This window comes from Centruroides sculpturatus, unplaced genomic scaffold (genome assembly GCF_000671375.1).
Source record: "Centruroides sculpturatus isolate CEXI.00-Female unplaced genomic scaffold, Cexi_2.0 scaffold107, whole genome shotgun sequence".
NCBI classification, from domain to species: Eukaryota; Metazoa; Arthropoda; class Arachnida; order Scorpiones; family Buthidae; genus Centruroides; species Centruroides sculpturatus.
In genome coordinates, this window is record NW_019384422.1 from 686,181 (window position 1) to 703,849 (window position 17,669).

The 17,669-nt window shown below is 29.8% G+C and overlaps 2 protein-coding genes across 2 annotated transcripts in view; one reads left to right on the forward strand and one right to left on the reverse strand.

Annotated features, from left to right (window-relative positions):
• The window catches only part of LOC111619455 (endochitinase-like), a 22,304-nt gene extending 10,889 nt beyond the window's left edge, over positions 1 to 11,415 (forward strand). Inside the window, exons 6-9 of the mRNA XM_023361165.1 lie at positions 6,093 to 6,216; positions 6,314 to 6,508; positions 6,584 to 6,706; positions 10,768 to 11,415. Of these exons, the coding sequence (XP_023216933.1) occupies positions 6,093 to 6,216; positions 6,314 to 6,508; positions 6,584 to 6,706; positions 10,768 to 11,304 (979 nt within the window). The 3' untranslated portion in view covers positions 11,305 to 11,415. The remainder of the gene's footprint in view (positions 1 to 6,092; positions 6,217 to 6,313; positions 6,509 to 6,583; positions 6,707 to 10,767) is intronic.
• Positions 11,416 to 11,475: 60 nt separating this feature from the next.
• Positions 11,476 to 11,971, reverse strand: LOC111619457. The gene has a single exon (XM_023361170.1). It carries the CDS (start codon positions 11,941 to 11,943, stop codon positions 11,650 to 11,652), a length of 294 nt encoding a protein of 97 aa, XP_023216938.1. The 5' UTR covers positions 11,944 to 11,971; the 3' UTR covers positions 11,476 to 11,649.
• Between the last annotated feature and the right edge of the window lie 5,698 nt (positions 11,972 to 17,669).

The window sequence follows — 17,669 nt, forward strand, 5'->3', positions numbered from 1 at the left end:
ATAAAATTAATCGATTCTTTTGATTGTTAATTAACTAAAGCACAAGTTGCTAATCATGTGATAATAATAAATGACAGGGTAATGTCCAATTCAATGTACTAAGTTTTAATTTTGGATCACTTCAATTTTTTTACTTTTAAGTTACAATATAAATGATCTTGAAAATCATTTTCAAGATCATTTATATTGTAACTTTTTAATGAGCAGAGGTAACGTAAAAGTTTCTATGACAAAGTTAAAAATCGCTATTTATTTAGTGTAAAATTATTTTCTGAATTTAAATAAATACAGTTAAGATCGTATAATTTGCAATTTCCCGAAGAATATTCACATATAGTGATAGAAAAGTCACTTACATGATTTTAGAAAACTAAGCTTTGGAACAGTTTCTAGTTTAGATAATGTTATCAACAGTCTCTCTCTTTATATAAGGTACTGTACATTCGCCAAATAAGGCCTACTAAAGTTTTAAGACGTTTTGTATTTTTTCACTATTAGAGGAAAAAGCCTGAAAGTTGTACTGAAACATACTGTAAGATGTGTACTTGCGGAAATGTGAAATTAAAGTTAGTAGCATTCGAAAAGTTTTCTGTACTAATACATTTTTCAAAAGTTATATAATGGCCTTATTTGGAATCCCCTGTTCCAAATAAGGACCATACGTAAAGAAATAATTGATTAATTAAGGTAAAAAGTAAGAGTTACAATAAATGTATTTAACACAAATTTTGCACAATATTACATCATTTTGCAAAATTTATACTTCAATGTTTGAATTTTGCAAAATGAAAGTTGCTGTGGTCATTGATCCTTTCTCAGTTATCACAACTTCTCTGCTAGGTGGAAAGTTATCGTTCCAATCAGGATTTAATCTTTTTCCTTTTAAAATAATCATAAGCGGTATGACTTGACTCAGTGAATTTCCACACGAGACAATAGATATGTTTTTACCGTGTTCAAGTGCAACAAGATGCACTCTTTTTTTTTATCTTTTTCTGAGATACATATTTTGTTGTTTATGGAGAGCTGGTCTACGTTCTTTCTCGTCTATATTGTATGTTAGCTGGGGCTGGACAAAAATTTCTAACCGGGCCAATACATCTTTCAGCTTATCAAAATAGCCGCTGACAACACATCTATTTGATTACTGCAGCCCTACCCAGGTTTATACTTAGAGCCTTTCTTCCGGATTATTATTATTATTATTATTATTATATACATTCCTGTATCTTACAGAATGTGTTTATCAGGCTTAAAATAACAAAACTCATGTAAAAAATCGATAAACATCATTGATTAGCCTTATTTAGAGCTCTTGTTAACCCACGCTTTCCATCGGTGTTTTATATCAGTACCCATATCTTATTTTATTCATCACATACTTTAATATGATGTATAACATGTTCATGTACGTCAAGTTACCAAAAGATGAAAAATATTTATCAAATTATCTTGAAATAGTAAGAACAATAGATTCTGCCAATGTTCATACTTCAATTGTATCAAACACGGCAGAATAGTCTTCGATTGGTTAGATTTCCTTAAACTCTTTCCGCCATGTGAGCACTAAGAGGGCCTCCATTAGCAATCCCATTATGGGTTCGGCCAGGTCCACAGTGGGCGCCATTGTGAATCTGGACGAACGCATAATGGGCTTGCTGAAACAGCCCTTCTTACTGCTTCTACGACGGAAAGAATTATACAAAACAAAGACAGAAACACATCGGATATTATGTCACCATGACATGCCCCATTCCACAACAATCTGCAACCAGCACAACATGTAGAGGATGCAACACAGAGATTTGCGTGTGCAATACGGTGTCAAATTTGCAGCGTGACGAATCACGATTCCTTCAACACATTTTAAGGCCCAACAAGGAACTATTTTCATTGGATGAATGTATAACCTTCACAATGTGCAATACTACGTATTCCATGATATACGCGACACCAATTGTATTTGACCTTAAATTCCAAAACCAGGAATTTATGGTAAGAAATTTCTTGGTCTCGTATTCATTGACGGCACCCTGAATAATGACTGATATCTGAACGGTGGATCGGTGTACGGTGCGTACCAAGCAACGTCGCGTGATGTTGATGAACTGAAGAGACGTATACGTGAGGCCTGTGAAACAATGACACCAGGAATGCTACATGCTATCCATAAGGACATTCTCAATCGTATACAACTTTCTATTTTCTCTTAATTTAAGGCAGCGTTTTGAAGATGTCCTCTAACAAAATAAAGCTAATTTTTTGCATCAATTTCTGCAATATTGTGCTTATTGCTTACAGTCAGAGATTATTTATATATTGAATATTATGCTAAATTATCTTAAATTAATTACCTTTGGTTATTTTGGCGCTGGAATAATCTACATCACATTTATACACTTGTGCAATGCTGGGAAGATCTCTTTTGCCCTAGGACAAATGTTGAATTAAGTGGATACCCTGTATAATAAGCCATGGATTAAAATACACATTTCATACATATTCATACTTAACTGGATGAATACACACATATAATGCAGTTATTTCTAGTAAAAAAGTGAAAATATCTCTAAGCTATAATTTAGAACAGGCCTAAGTTTCTCTTAAATTGCAAAAACTTCTCCAAAAAAATGGATATTTTAACCTCATCCTGCCACTATTTTTGAGGATGATCTCGAGTCTTTTCCGTGGTGGAATCTTTGAAAACGACTTCTGGGGTCTTTTCTAATCGTCTGTTCCTAGAACGTGCTCTAGCCACCATAGCTTTTCGGTCTGCATTTATTTTTCTTCTTCATTTTCCAGTGTCTTGGTTTTTGTATGAAGCAAATAACTTAGTTTAGTTTCCTCAGTATTTTGTTTTCCATGCTCTGATGGCGGGCTTCCTTCTTAGTTATCAGGGTCTATATTTTCCTGCTGTTATAGAATATAACATAGGAAAAGTATGATAATCGGTCAAATTTTATTGCTCCTTTTTTGCATTTCTTGACGTTTGACACTTAATGAGCCCAAAAATGTAAAAACACGCATACAAAATTCTGTATGTATGTGTGTGTTTATGTATATAGGTAGGTGTGCGTCAGTGTTGCAGTTCCTAGTACATTTGTACTTTTCTGGTACATTTTGCCCTTTCCAGTAAATTGAAAGTACATTTAGATTTTTAGTACATTTTCAGTACATTATAATATTTCAAGTACCATTTACGGTACAAAATAATATTTCACGCCTTAACGAAAAAATTAGTTTAATAAAGTCTCACTAGTATCACTGCTTGCTAATTTAAATTATCCATTCACAACATACAAATGGTGTGTGTCCGTCGGCAACATAGATAGTTGCACGTGTAAACGGTCTTGACTCAGTGGTCTTCTTTCACACGTTCAGTTGTCTGCACATTCTCATCAGGACCTTGACAAAATTTTTCATGCCACGTGGTCCAAACAATTCAACTCCGTCAAACAAAAATAATGGACAGGTAAGGAAATCAATGATTTTAAACTTTTGTCGTCAATAATATCAAAATATCCGTTAAGTCAGAAACAAATTATTACAGAAAATAGTTTTGAAATTGTACGAGTATAAATAATATAAATACTTTTATATTATTTTCTACCACTATAATTTAATTCTTAAATTATGAACTTCAATTTTAATAATCGTAGTAAAAGAAATAAGGGTTAATGTTACGTATGGTTCCAAAATGGCCGCGCTTCTGACTGTTTCAATGTCTATATAAGAAGGCCAGGACACGCGTGATCTACTTCTTGAGCCGCCATTTTGGGGTTGTTTTTGAGTCGCATGTTTTAAGCAAACAAGAATATAATAATATAACAAATGTATAATTATTTTTTTAAAGCACGAATGGTTATAAAATTAAGATGAAATTCAATAGTATTATTAATAAATGTTGTCAATGTAATGCTCATTTTATAATAAGTAATAGATGTGTAGATATATTTTTAATAGCTTTCAAAAAATTCCAAAAATAAGATTTAAAATTAAATTATATGACAATAAACTATATACAGTATATAAATTATGTGCCTATATATATATATATATAGGCACGTAAACAAAGTATTCATAGAACTAGTACATTTTGAAGGAAAATAGTACATTTTTTGAAGGTGCTTCAGTACGTTTTGAAATTTCATTGCGGCAACACTGGTGTGCGTGCGTGTGTGTGTATCTACATCTATTTTACATTATATCTCAGGACTGAATGAACCAAACATTTTGAAACTTGGCAAGGTTGTTCTATATTTGGGATATTTATGCTGTTAAATTTTGGATATTGTGTCAAGAAAAAGGATAAATGAGGTAGAAGTCATATCTCGAGTGGAATCAGACTTAATTAAACTTTTACTTTTTATTGGTATTTACATCTTGTTAAAATGTAAATTCTTATCCCAAAATAAGGCTTTTGCTTTTTTATAATAATTAATAATATAAAAGTGATCCACCAGTGGCCAAGCGGTTCCATTTCCTGAATACTAAGAGTTCGGTCGTGGGTTCACGCCTCGCCAGGACGGGCTGGCCACGTGGAGTTTTTCGGGTTTTCTCCGCGTCTGTAAAGTCCGAATAGGGGACAGTTGCCCTTAAAAAGGGTAAACTGTCCCCTATTCGGGACAGTTTGCCCTTTTTAAGGCAAAAAAAAAAAACAAACTGTCCCGTTAAAGTCTGTCTAAAGGTCCTGTTAACTGTCCTGTTAAAGATCTGTCTAAAGGCATCCCTCTAGACAGATCGCCTAAGCGTTGCGTTGCCGTATAATAGACAAACAATATAAAAAGTATTTTTAAAATAAAATCTTATAACAAGTGGTGCCACACAATTTAACTTTGAGCCTTATCTTAGCTTTTTAAAACCTAAATATTCTTCTTTAAAAAATAGAAAAATTTCTGACAATTTAACATAATTACCCTTTTAAGTTTTTATTATTATTTTAATTTTATGTAGTAGTTTAAATAAAAATTATCGAACTTCCTGGTTTTCTTAACTTTATGTTCGAATTTTGAAAGAGCTTTTGCCAGTATTTTTTTTTTCTGTTATTTTCATTTGCCTTTGGCTTGTTTCAGATGTTAGAAGTACATACATGTTGGAAAATAGGCTCTGTTTTTTGCCTGTATCGCATAATGCTCTATTGGAACTTTAATAAGTTTATTAACATCATAAAAATTTCGTTACGAGGATTATCCTTCGTTCATGTTGGCCGTCTCTATTGTTTGTTCGGTCCTCTTGAATTGGACAAAATATGTATTTAATTTAAAATAAAGCTTAGATCGTGTTAGGTGTCAAAGGTTTAAACCATTCGCAAATACACAGGAATTATTTTCAGACAATTCAGTGATAGCTGAAGAGAAAAATAGAGAATGAGTGCAACCTTACGTCATCATTCACCTTCTCTTCCCCATCATCAGCAATCATCAGATACAAACAAATCATTCATCCCTCAAGCTGCTGACGTAATACTTGAATGGACTTTTGGTTCTATGTATAACTATTTCAATATCAACGCAAAAACAGGACATGACAATCTGACAAATCCTCTTTTTCGGCTAAACCGTTTATTTTCAGAGATGCGAATAATTTTCATTTTATCATCAAACTGTATAGAATTGTTCATATATATACACAATGGTCTTAACTCATATACTCCAAAAATCATTGACAAGTCCCTTTTTGAGCTCACTGCTTCAATTTTTGGAAAAGGATTTTCTCGTAGAGAAAGCATTAAATTTTTAACGGTATCTGCTAAAGATTCGCGTGAATAATCAAACAGGTTACAATCAGCGTTAAGTTTTAGTTTTTAATTTCTATTTTTCCTGTTGGATATGTGCCTGATAATCTGTTTAAATTATATATGAAAAATATAATATTATATTACCATTAAATCAAAATAAATAACTTCACATTATCCACGTTACGAATAAATGATTACATTAAAATAATTTTGCTTTCGACAAGAAAAGTTCTTCAGCATTTGTTTTGAACATTGAAGTTATTTCTTTTGATTCAACTACATACACAAGAAAAAGTAAGAAAGTGACTTCAATTGCTATTATTTTAACAAAAATATTTAATTTTTTTCTAATTAGATTACTTGATTATATCCATGTGATGACCTACGATTTACGTGGGAATTGGGCTGGATTTGCTGATGTCCATAGCCCTCTTTATCGTCGTCCTTTCGATCAGTGGGCTTATGAAAAACTGAATGTGGTAAATAAGGCTTAATTATTTGCAAAAAATACAATTTTATGATACTTTAAAGTCGTATCTATCGTAGAAAAATATAAAACATTTGACTATATTTCAGCACGACGGATTACAACTATGGGTAGAATATGGTGCTCCCAAGCGCAAACTTATAGTTGGTGTACCTTTCTATGGTAGAACTTACACTCTAGGTAGTAAATCTAATACGGAATTGAGAGCGCCCATCAAAAAATGGATCGGTGGCGGAGAAGCTGGTCCTTACACTAATGCTTCTGGTTTTCTGGCTTATTACGAGGTAATATAAAATAAACTTTCTTCCTCCTGTTTTTTGCAATTTCAATCATTGTAAAATTTTAACAATTTTTTTAAGATATGTCCTCATATTATATCAAAAGAGTGGACGAAAAAATACGATGATATTGGAAAATGCCCTTATGCTTATTATGAAGATCAATGGATTGGTTACGAAGATGTGGATAGCATCGGGATCAAGGTAAAAGATCAACGTTGTAACTTTGCAGATTGTAATATTTTAAAATCAAATCTTTTGCTCAAAAATATTTATTTTATACAGTATCATTTTATTTTCTCGCAGCAGAATATATCTTTTATTTTCTGAATATACAAATGATTTCATATGTTTAGAATAGGGTGACAATTATAACGTTTTAAGAATCATACATTACCTGATATTACACTATAAAAAAATTCTATTTTCATTCTCTAAAGGCAACGTAGTTAAAAAGTAATCGATGAAAATAATCCTAAAAACAATTTTTTTTAAGTTATTTAACACGTTTACCATTTGAGTATATTACCGAATTTATTTTTTAATTACTTTTTGGTGCAAAATTCGAGTTTTAAAATAATTTTTAAAATATTATTTTAGATTATTTAAATAGATTAAAGAAAATAAGCAATTTCTAAAATTTTAGAAACTTTTTTGAAGAAATTTTTAGAAACTCAGAAACATCGATAAAATGGCTCTAAATGGCATCATTTTCGGGGTAATCATGTTGGGCCAGTTATTTATTATTACTGTATTTTATTATTATTCTTTAAAATTATTTTTATGTTATAATAAGAATAGAATAATGATTATTGATTATAATGTTTTAAAATGCCAGGGACAATAAGTACACACAAAATTTACGAAAAAGTTCTCAAAAGAGACAATATATTAAAAATGTCTTTACAGTGTATTGTATCCTAAGGAAACAGTCTCATGTCAAAGTCAATCTTTCTTTAGAAGTTTCTTGTCAGCCTCAATACGTAAAACATTATAATCTTCCTCTTACAAGTTAGTATAGCCAGAAAAAAAATTATAGGCTAACATGTATGATTTCATACTGTCTTATTTATTTTTGTTGAAAACTTTTTGAAATTATCATCCTATTCCAAAGCAAGTTTCTGAAATCTTTTAAAGTTTTCTCATCGAATTTTGCGGTAAAAATATTTCTAATGAATACCATCTTAGTGTGCCTCATGTTTTCCAGTAATACAGTAGACCCCCCCTATAACGCGTAGATACGTTCCACGTTATACGAATTTCACGTTGTAGGAATCCTTAAATACATGAGCCAATCGCAGCCCGACACGTGTGAAGTTTACGGACTACGGCTGTTTGAAAGGTTTTCTTCCATAAAATTAATCGATTCTAGACTAAGGTCAAGACTTCACTAGCATAAAAACGGGCGTAAAAACCTTCGCCGTAAAAGCTTTTAATCACGTGACCTATTTGCGTTTGCGTCTGAATTGCGGTGGAGGTCCGTCTAGCGAAGTTTTTACGGCAACGGTACTATCGAAGTTATAAAAGCAATGATTATATTCTACGAGTTTTTTCTGTACTATAATTACAAATGTAGTAAAAATAATATCTTTACTTTCATATATTAACTTTTATTGTCGTATTATTAAGATAATATACAGCACTTATTAAGCTTAGCTTTTTTCATTATATACTCCTCTAAATTTTGAAGGATTTTCCTTTGGCCGTCCATATCGCGTGCTTTAGGCATCCATTATTATAATCGGGATACTTCTTGTCGTAGATACACGAATACTTTTGGATGTTTTCGATAAATCTTTCCAGATCTATTCTAGAGTAGCCACGAGGGAACGTACACAAAAGCTCGTTTTCCGCCATTTTCGCAGCGTGTCACAATGACCTAGATTTCACTGACTTCTGATTAGTGGATGGTACCGTTTTATGGCCGTATTCGCGTGGAAAGTTGAACACTGCTCAACTCGCTTTTACGCTGGTTTTACGACCTGCTTAAGCGTAAAATATCAGAGTCACGTGATTAAAAGCTTTTACGGCGAGGGGTTTTTACGCCGTTTTTACGGTAGTGGAGTCTCGGCCTAATTCGACTCAACATTTCCAAAACACGTATAATTTTTTGGGAATAATCCGTATAAACTATGCTATAAACAAAAAATTGTAGGATACCCTTACCGAGTGTGCACCGTTCGACGTCGCCATTGCTTAAGCTTGTTTTCGTCGCGGAGCAGCGCACCAAACGGCGGCCGCGATTTCTGATAAGTTATTTTTCTGCGAAAAATTCGTTGAACTTTGGAGACATCATTAATATAAATAATTTTAATGACCGTTGAATAAGAAATGTTTCTTTCACAAGAAATNTATTTTTTTTCTATCAAATTTTTTTGATAAACGATCGAAAAAAATACATTAAAAAAAGGATTGTCATAAACAGTTTCTCCATTTACTCGATTGAAAAAAACCAGATGTAATGATAAATATAAACTTCTTGAAAAGCCGTCATTATCAGCTTATTTCATTCATGTTTTTCTTTGAATTTTCTTTGAATTTACTTCAATAATATTAAGCAAATGCTGTTCTACTTCGAGTTCGTTTAACTTTCTTCTTTGCTCTAGAAAGTTCAACATTATACTTTAAAATAATTATTTCGATAATAATTTTTTTTAAAGTTTTGTTTCGTTGAATTTAAACATGTAAGTAAAAAAGCAAAAATAAATTTTTCCTGTTTTATGAAATGAGAAAAGGAAGGAAATATTGTTTTTTTATAAAAGACATTTATGATGGATAGATAATTCAAAAAAAAAAATATTGCTTCTTTGGGGGTAATATTTACTTGTCATTCTTGATAGAAATCTGTCAAGAGTAACGACAGATACAATTCAGAACGAATTTGCAAGAGCAAACTGTTTAGAAATCTTATCAGCAAATATGAAACTGTTTTCAACAAAAGTATTTTCAATAATAAATAAATAGATTCTATAAACTCCCTGGAATCAAATATCATACAACCCATTTTTAAGATGATAAAGGATAACATTAAGATTTAAACTTACTAAACTATTGTAATTTTGTTCGTATAACCCGCACTGACTTATATCTTATTCCTTTATAAAACTTTCCTTATATTTTTAATTTTTTTAAATAAAGTTTCATTTAAATTTAATTTTTATTGTTACATTCTTTAATGAAATTTCTTTGTTTTTTTAGAAAATAAAATAAATTATCGGTGTTATATGTCTTTCAATGTCAAGTGTAAAGAAGAATTAAAAAGTTTTAAATAATTAAAAATATGTAAAAGTTGAGATGAATGCCAAAGAATTTTTCTATTCATAGTTTGATAGGAGAAAGAAGACGTTTAAGGGGGTGGAAAAAAGAACAACAATAGATAAAATGGGATGAGTTTCGGAGAGTTTCTTTAAACTAGAAGACAATCAGAGCGAAAAATACTAATCATAAATCAAGCGACATCATCAGATAAAATGCGAATAAAGACAAAAATAAATAATGAAAAATTGCACATAAAAGGAGTTAAACGTTATTTAATATTCATATCAAAGATTATAAATGTTTTCTTTTAAAAATATTATATAAAATTTATTAACTGTAATAGTATTNGGTCCAGATTCGACCAATCCTGTCGCGACACGAGTCGGCGACGACGTTTTACGAGTCCCTTTTAGCGTCTTTATACGAATACTGTCGCAATTTTTTCGCCATGTTATAGGAATCTCCATATAGGAACCCGCGTTATAGGAGGGTCTACTGTAATTCTTTTACTTTGCGATTTGACACAAAGAAACACTGACATTTTGAAAAATTCAAAACTTACATTTTCGTATGTAACCTGAATTCGTGAAAAATTTCTCTATGTATTGGGCAGTAATTAATAATTCACTGATACCTATTTTCGGACCAATTTTCATTCCACTAGTTGAATGGGGCCGATTCACTATGCTCATCCTGTTATGGCTTTTGATTATGAAAAGTCATTTAACTAATTTAAAAGTCTGTTAAAACTATAAAAACTACCATAGCTCTCGCGAAATAAAAGACATTATCATTTGAATTTCATGACCTAAATACTTATATATATATATTTACATTGTGTCTATCGGCATTACACTAATTTTGGTTTATTAAAATATTTTGTTTAAACTCAAAACTATACGATAAACTCTTTTTCTTCTTTTAAAAGTTTTCACAATATAACCTAAACATCTCTTTGTCTAAATTTAATTATTTTATATTATTTTAATGAATTTTTTTTTATTTAGATGGATTTCATCAAAGAACATAAATATGGTGGTGGTATGATTTGGGCTATAGACATGGATGATTTTCAAGCTGTATGTGGTGAAAAAAATGCGCTTCTCAAAGTTATGAATGAACGCCTCAGAGGATATCAAGTGCCAACACCTTCAACTACTACAACCACTCCTCCTTCAACAACTGTAACATCAGGAGCATCACAGGAAGTCTTTAAAACTACTAAGGAAGTTTCTATTGCTACTGACAGCAAATTAAAAACAGAATCAACAGAACCAAGTAATTCAACACCATTCACACAATCAACTTTTGCTCAACCATCTACAGCATCACCCGGTACAGTAAACTGTGAAAATGAATCAAATACATATTTTCGTCATGAGGAAGACTGTTCTAAATATTATCGTTGCAACCACGGAGAAGCATATATACTGAGTTGTCAAGGGGGAACTTATTGGAATCAAGATAAATTAAATTGTGATTGGCCAGAGAACGTTCCCGAATGTAAAGCTGGGGAAAGACGTAACATTCCAATATTTTCGTAATGATTTGTTTCTCTTCAGAAATGATAATCTAAGTTTTTAAATTTGGTTATGTAAAATCATTATATCTGAGAAATTTGTAAACAAATCTGTCATTAAAATTGAAATTAAAAATTACTGGATATAAACAAATTGAGTAAATCAGCTAAAACATAGTTCGATATTTATTTTAAAAATATATTGCCAAATTTTCAATATACAATATTAATATAAGCAAAAATATAACTCTATTGCTCACATAAATAAAAAAAATTAAAGCTTTCTCTTTCTTCAATAAAATTTTTAACAAACCTTTTAACAACTGTATTATGTCATTAATTTGACAAGAATACTGTATAGTGTTATAATCTATTTACGAGAATTAAATTTTGTAACATCCAAAAATGCAACATCTTCCTCTTCGTCTTCGTAACGTTTTTCTGTATCATCATCTTCCTCTTCAACTTCTTCGCAACGTTTTCTTGTGGGAACAGGACCTTGAATTCCAAATATTTCATGTAATTCTTCAATGGTCTTGATCAATGTTATAACTACATGATCATCTCTTCTCTGAAATAACATCTCTCCTTCAAAAGTAAGAAGACCATGTTTCCTTGCTCTCATCAATATACCTACTACTTTATTTGAAATTCTAGTGTACATCTATTAATAAAAACAAAGAAAAATTGATATAATTATTAATAAATATAATTACATTTAAAAACACATTACTTCTTTCAGAGAGTTTATGATTTAAAATATAACAAATTATTTTCATTTTAATCTCAGTAGCTATTTTCTATAAAATACAGAAAATATTACTCATTGACATTATATTACAGTCAAACACCGTTATTACATTATCGGTTCAAATGAATTCTGCGATAATGAGAATTAGATTTGCAATCCCGTGAACGAGAATAAGACTATTTAATTCGGTTAACCCATAACTGTAAAAATCTCAATTTACTTATGTAAATATATTAATATATAAACGTTGCAATAGCCCGATGTATTATTAATCTTCCAATCAATAACCAAATTAATCGGGAAACATTATACTACAATTAAGATTTAGAAATTAAGTGATTAGAAATTAAAAGTAGACATTAGGCACCATCTCTTATCGAAGGCAGAAACTATAATTTTAATATAATTTAGAATAGTGGGATGGTCATATCTAAAGTTTAAATATGTCTGAAGCGTAACTGGTCAGAGCACCGCACGGTTAGCTAAGGTTGAGTTTGATTCCCGCTCTGGACCGATTCATGTCTACCAGACTATTCTAATGCTTACAAATCTATATATGTAGCTATTTTTAATTTGACGTTCTTTCTAAGAAAAAATGTTTTCATTTTTGAAATTAATTTTATTACTTAAAAAAAATCCCAATTCAAATTGTAACTCTAATCTATAATAAAAACTTAATTAAACTTGTTAATCAGAAAAAATATCCTTTCAGAATCGCTGAATTATTAAATTTATTTATCCCGTTGTTATTAATTAATCCACAACAGTAAAACTATATGGCTTCAAAAAGGAGAAAAATCGGTTATTTATTATTCATTAATAAAATTCTGTAATCCTTTATAAAAGTATTAATTTAGTGAAGTTGTCTCTTAAATAATTCCCTGAACTTCATAAAATACTAATAAACTGAAAGAAAATTTAATCGGAAATGAATATTTTTCTTATGCAATCAAAAATTTTTTAAATGAGAATTGGATGATGATTAATGGTACCATTTAAATTATAATTATTTATATTTTTGTGCACTTTCTTTTCATTCTTAGACTAGTTCATTAACACCCACTCTCCATTAGTTTTATTCATATATGGCAATGCAACACATGGGCAATCTGCCGAGTTGAAAATGCCTCCCATGAGGTGTTACGGGAAACTGGCCCCCATTTATGTGTTACTAACATGAAGAAAACCAGAAAAATTCCACGTGGCCAGCCCGCTGGCGAGGCACAAACCCTCGATCAACCAGCAATGTTGAGTGGTTTTATCCATTCGGTCATTGGCGAGCATTTTTTTTTAATGGACGTTAGATTATTAAGAATATTAGATTGCTTCTGCAAATTCATAATATTGTGTACCTAACGCAGCGTTTCTAAAATCGCAAAATGTTTTAAAATTTAAACATATAACTGATTTATATTATATCAATACTAGGAGCTCAGACCGATTATCTTCAGAGCATTTTTCAACACTTTCGAGTTTCATTTTAAAATTCTTTGCATAAACTACTACAGTAATATTAATTTTAAGGACTTTAAGATTTTTATTTTGAAAAAATGTTCTAAGTTAACATGCAATTTTCAGAAAAATAAGCATTGTAGGAACATAAAAATAAAAGAATAAAATACATAGTGCAAACACAACTTATTCGCTCTAATTTTGAGTGATTTTAAAATAATGAAGAAAAGCAATAATTTTTTTAAATTAATTTTTTACGCGTGTAAGAAAAGCAAAGCGCTATTACACTAAAAATTAATTCACTGGGTTTATGAGGTTTAAAAATCCGCATATGAAGTTACTCTTTAACTCTAGAAATGAAAAAAAAAATCAGTAAATAGCACTTATACAGTAAAAATATAAATAATATACAAGTAACATTTCAGTTGGCTTTTTACAAAATTTTTTTTATACAGTAGGCTATATTAAGTTTTCGATATAAATTTTACTTATTTATATCAATAAATTAATTTGATATTTGCGTTGATTGAATAAAAAATCGAAAAGGTGTGTGATGAAAATGTAATTATAACAGAAAAGCCAATAAGGTTCATAGTTATTTATAGCAAATTAATTGATAATAAAGATCAGAATCTTATATTGAATAAATTAGTTCTTTATATTTAATATAAATCGAAAAATAGTTTAAAATGATTATGCTTTTCAGGACAAATCTAAAATTTTAATGTATTCCTACGCTGTGCGAATTCTCCTTTAAGGGCACTTTTCCTTAATGTGACTCCAACTCCTAGTTATTCAAGCCAACATATAAAGTCAATATTTCAGTACTTTGTTTTTTATATACCATAATGGATAATTTGCTTTAATATTCTTATTGTCAACAATCTATCTTTGTTTAAACTGTAAAAGAAAAGGTAAATTAATACAAATTTTTTGAAGAGTCAGAAATCTACATGCATTTGGATACAAAATGCTAAGGACAGGCATTACTCCATTGTTTCTGAAACTGCACATTCCAGCGAACTCCGTTGAGTGAAAATTTTATTATTATTTATATATCTTTTTAAAATGTTTTTAAAAATAATTTCATTTTAAAAATTTTAATTTAAATGATTTTATATACAGCAAAGTCACATACTGTACAACNATCTAAAAAATATAAATGTAAATCTAGTAAAATCTTCACTCACTAGTCCTTCACTATTCAAGATATGACACATAATTTCCTCTACATTCTTACCCTTCGACTTTTACCATCGAAATTTAACGATATCAACTCCCCTTATACCCAAGTTACCATGCCAAATTTCGTTTTTTAATCAATGCCCCAGCATGACTTATTAAACGAAATAGACGCTAACAAATACTTACATATACAGGGAATTTTTTACTTTTTTCTACTTTTTTGGATTCAGGGATCTCAAAACTTTGGCTTGGTATTTTGGATATAAAGGGCATTGCATTGATGGTGTTAAATTTTGATGATTAAAGATTGAAGAGTAGAAGTACACGTGTCATATCTCGACCTATCGGAATTAATGAAAATTTTATTCATTATCTCATTTACAATATTTTTAAAAACTTATCTCTATCTTCAAAATTAAGTCTTTTTTAATAATTAATAATATAAAAGTTATTTTTTTAATAACGTCTGGTAACGGATGGTGCCACGCACAATTTTAATTTCGTGTCTTACAAGTTAGTTTTTTCTTAAGCATACGTAACTTTTCCGAAGAAAATACTTAACTCTTTACTAGATTTTTTCACTTCTTTATCAAGAAATCGGACAGTAAATAATGGTGCAACAATACTTCCTAGAAACTTTCATCACAAACGGTTATTTAGGGTAACTAACTATAAAGAAATACCTTTGAACAGAACTCATCTAACTGTAATTTATTCCATTTGATTTCTTTATTTTAGAAGAAAATTTTCTCATTTTCTTTTAGCATACATATTGAATAAATCACAACGATGATGATTAGTTAAAAGATAGTTTGAAAATAGTGAAGATGAATGGTAGATTAACACATCTGGAAGTTCTAAACGACAATTAATTTTGAAAGTCTCCTGAATTTCTGTCCATTTACACTTTTTCTATTTGAAAATCCTTTAAGCTTCGAAGATTCTAACACCTTTAAGCTCTCCAAGGCTAAGCAAGCAGTGATGAGGAAAATTAATAATTGTTCATATTCAACACTCCAATTTTCATTCCAGTAGTAAAGATAATGAACAATAATTCGTACAATAGTATAATCGGTCAAGAACGGTCAAGGTGGCAGCCTACCGCTTTGGAGGACCCAGGATCGAATCCGGACGGGTGAAAAAAATTCCCAGGGATTTTTCGGGGGGTGGTCCATCCGAATATATCGCGCCCCGTCTCCACCACCCGGCCGCCCCATTGGGGGTCTGGCCGAACTCAGAATGGGCTTACTAAAAGAGATCCTCTTAATGACTACAGGGCGGAAAGAGTTAAAAAAAAGTAGTACAAACAATATGAATTATTTTCATTGAAGACACAAATAATAATGGATTTTGTGTCAATAGTTTTAAGATAGGATGAAAAAATACTTGTTTATATCCATTGTTTTTTAACTGGACAAACCATAATTGCTCATATCTGTTACTTTTGTGTCACTAGTTTTAAGACACCAATGACATAAAATAATTGTTCTGAGTTCTACTTTTTTATCGGCATTTTAAAACCATTATTGGAAGTGAACAATTATAAAAATAGTAATAAATGTCCGTGTTCTTGATTGACACTAATATATAATTATTTTTTTAAATAATAATTTTATTAATAAAGGAATGTAAAAATAAAAAAAAATCTATTATGAAATAATCTTAAAATATTGATTTTTAATTTTCTAATTAAGTAAAATGTTAATTTATCAATTAAATTAATTAAAGTTTAATTAAATTCTGTACAATTTAAGATTTTTTACATTAATATTTATTATTATTATTATATTACAAACGTCAAAGCTAACTGTTATTAATTATCTAAGGAAATGGTTAGAAAATTGTCAGAACATTTATAATTTTTCTACAAATTATTATAAATTAAGTATTAAATATTTTCATTTAAATGTACAAAATAAAGTTTATTATATTAAAATGTAATTCTCATTATAAACATAATAATAAGGATTTATGAAGGTTGGCACGTTGAAGTTATACGTTTATATTATGAAAAATGGCTTCCTTTCGTTGTTGAAAGTTAAAATTCTTGATGAACAACTAGCTTTATAATANCTACAAAATGGTCTACTTTTTCTTTAATATTTTAATAATTTTAAGAAAAGATAATAATTCTTGTCATCTATTTAAAAATCTGCATCTTTGTCTCTTGTTCTAGTATGTTTAAATCCATATTAATTATATCACAGTTAATAATTTTAGGAATTGCTATTCATTAAGCCTGAGATATATGGACTTGTCTATACATATGGTAGACTGTTCGTGTCATAAACTCTAACCCTTTCCATTCTACTGTTTTAGAGTATATTATACATACTCTAATATGTATTCACAGACTTTTTATTTGTCTTTCCTGTAACACAAGAGATGCTCCTTGTCTTCGTACTGTTAGACTATTGATATTTTTTAACATTATTGTTGATTTGATAGAGATTTATGAGAAAATATTTTACAAGTAAAGTATTTTCTGAAGTATTTGTTTAACGATTTTATGACATTTTTCAAATGTAAGATGCGTGAATATAAGGTAAATTTTAAATATTCGAATTGCAAACATCGCATTTCACTATATAACAATAAAAAAAAACGTCAAAATTTCATTAAAAGGCTGCAAAAGGAATGTTTTCCAAACAGAATTCCACAGACTGAGCGAGGAAAACACGCGAAATATTCAGAAAGTATCTACAGTATTAATATGTTCTTATTTTCTTAAAAATATAAGATAGAATCACAGGGAATTTCATTACAGAACATTACTTATTTTCGAAGTAATTAATATGTGTAAGAGTCGGGGACGTCCGTTTATTGTGTAACAAACACTTTTTTAAAAATGTAACTTAACATTGATGAAAACGTAGTAAATTATAATAAACTACATAATAATGTTGAAGTAATAAACTTTAAAACTTCCACATTTTGATAATTTAGTTTACACATTTATGTGATAAATATAAATATTGGTTACATTATTTCATCGTGAATTT